This window comes from Alligator sinensis, unplaced genomic scaffold (genome assembly GCF_000455745.1).
Source record: "Alligator sinensis unplaced genomic scaffold, ASM45574v1 scaffold113_1, whole genome shotgun sequence".
NCBI lineage: Eukaryota > Metazoa > Chordata > Crocodylia > Alligatoridae > Alligator > Alligator sinensis.
Genome location: NW_005842918.1, coordinates 456,871 through 457,159, shown reverse-complemented (window position 1 = coordinate 457,159; position 289 = coordinate 456,871). Strand labels below are relative to the sequence as shown.

At 73.4% G+C, this 289-nt stretch overlaps 1 protein-coding gene across 1 annotated transcript in view; it reads right to left on the bottom strand.

Annotated features, from left to right (window-relative positions):
• The window catches only part of LOC112548089 (leucine-rich glioma-inactivated protein 1-like), a 5,681-nt gene that overhangs the window by 3,159 nt on the left and 2,233 nt on the right, over window positions 1–289 (bottom strand). The window contains exons 3-4 of the mRNA XM_025192379.1: window positions 196–287; window positions 54–94 (exon numbers count right to left, since the gene is read on the bottom strand). Of these exons, the coding sequence (XP_025048164.1) occupies window positions 54–94; window positions 196–287 (133 nt within the window). The remainder of the gene's footprint in view (window positions 1–53; window positions 95–195; window positions 288–289) is intronic.

Sequence of the window (289 nt, the reverse complement as noted above, 5' to 3'; positions counted from 1 at the left end):
AGGGCGTGTCCCCCGGCCCCCAGCGTCTCGCCGCGGACCCGCACCGGCTCCACCGACAGCGCCTGGAATGGCAACGCCTGGAACGGCACCAGCTCTGTGCCAGCGCCAGGAGCGAGGTCAGCTCGCCTGCCAGGGGCCTGCCTGCCACCACCCCTCGCCCCAGGAGGAACCCCAGACATCTGTGTGGGGCCATACCAGGCACAAGGCAGTCAAAGTCAGGCGGGCGCAGGCGGCGCAGGGGCAGGCGGGCACGGGCGGGTGGCGCATGGCACTCCCCCACCTCGGCGCT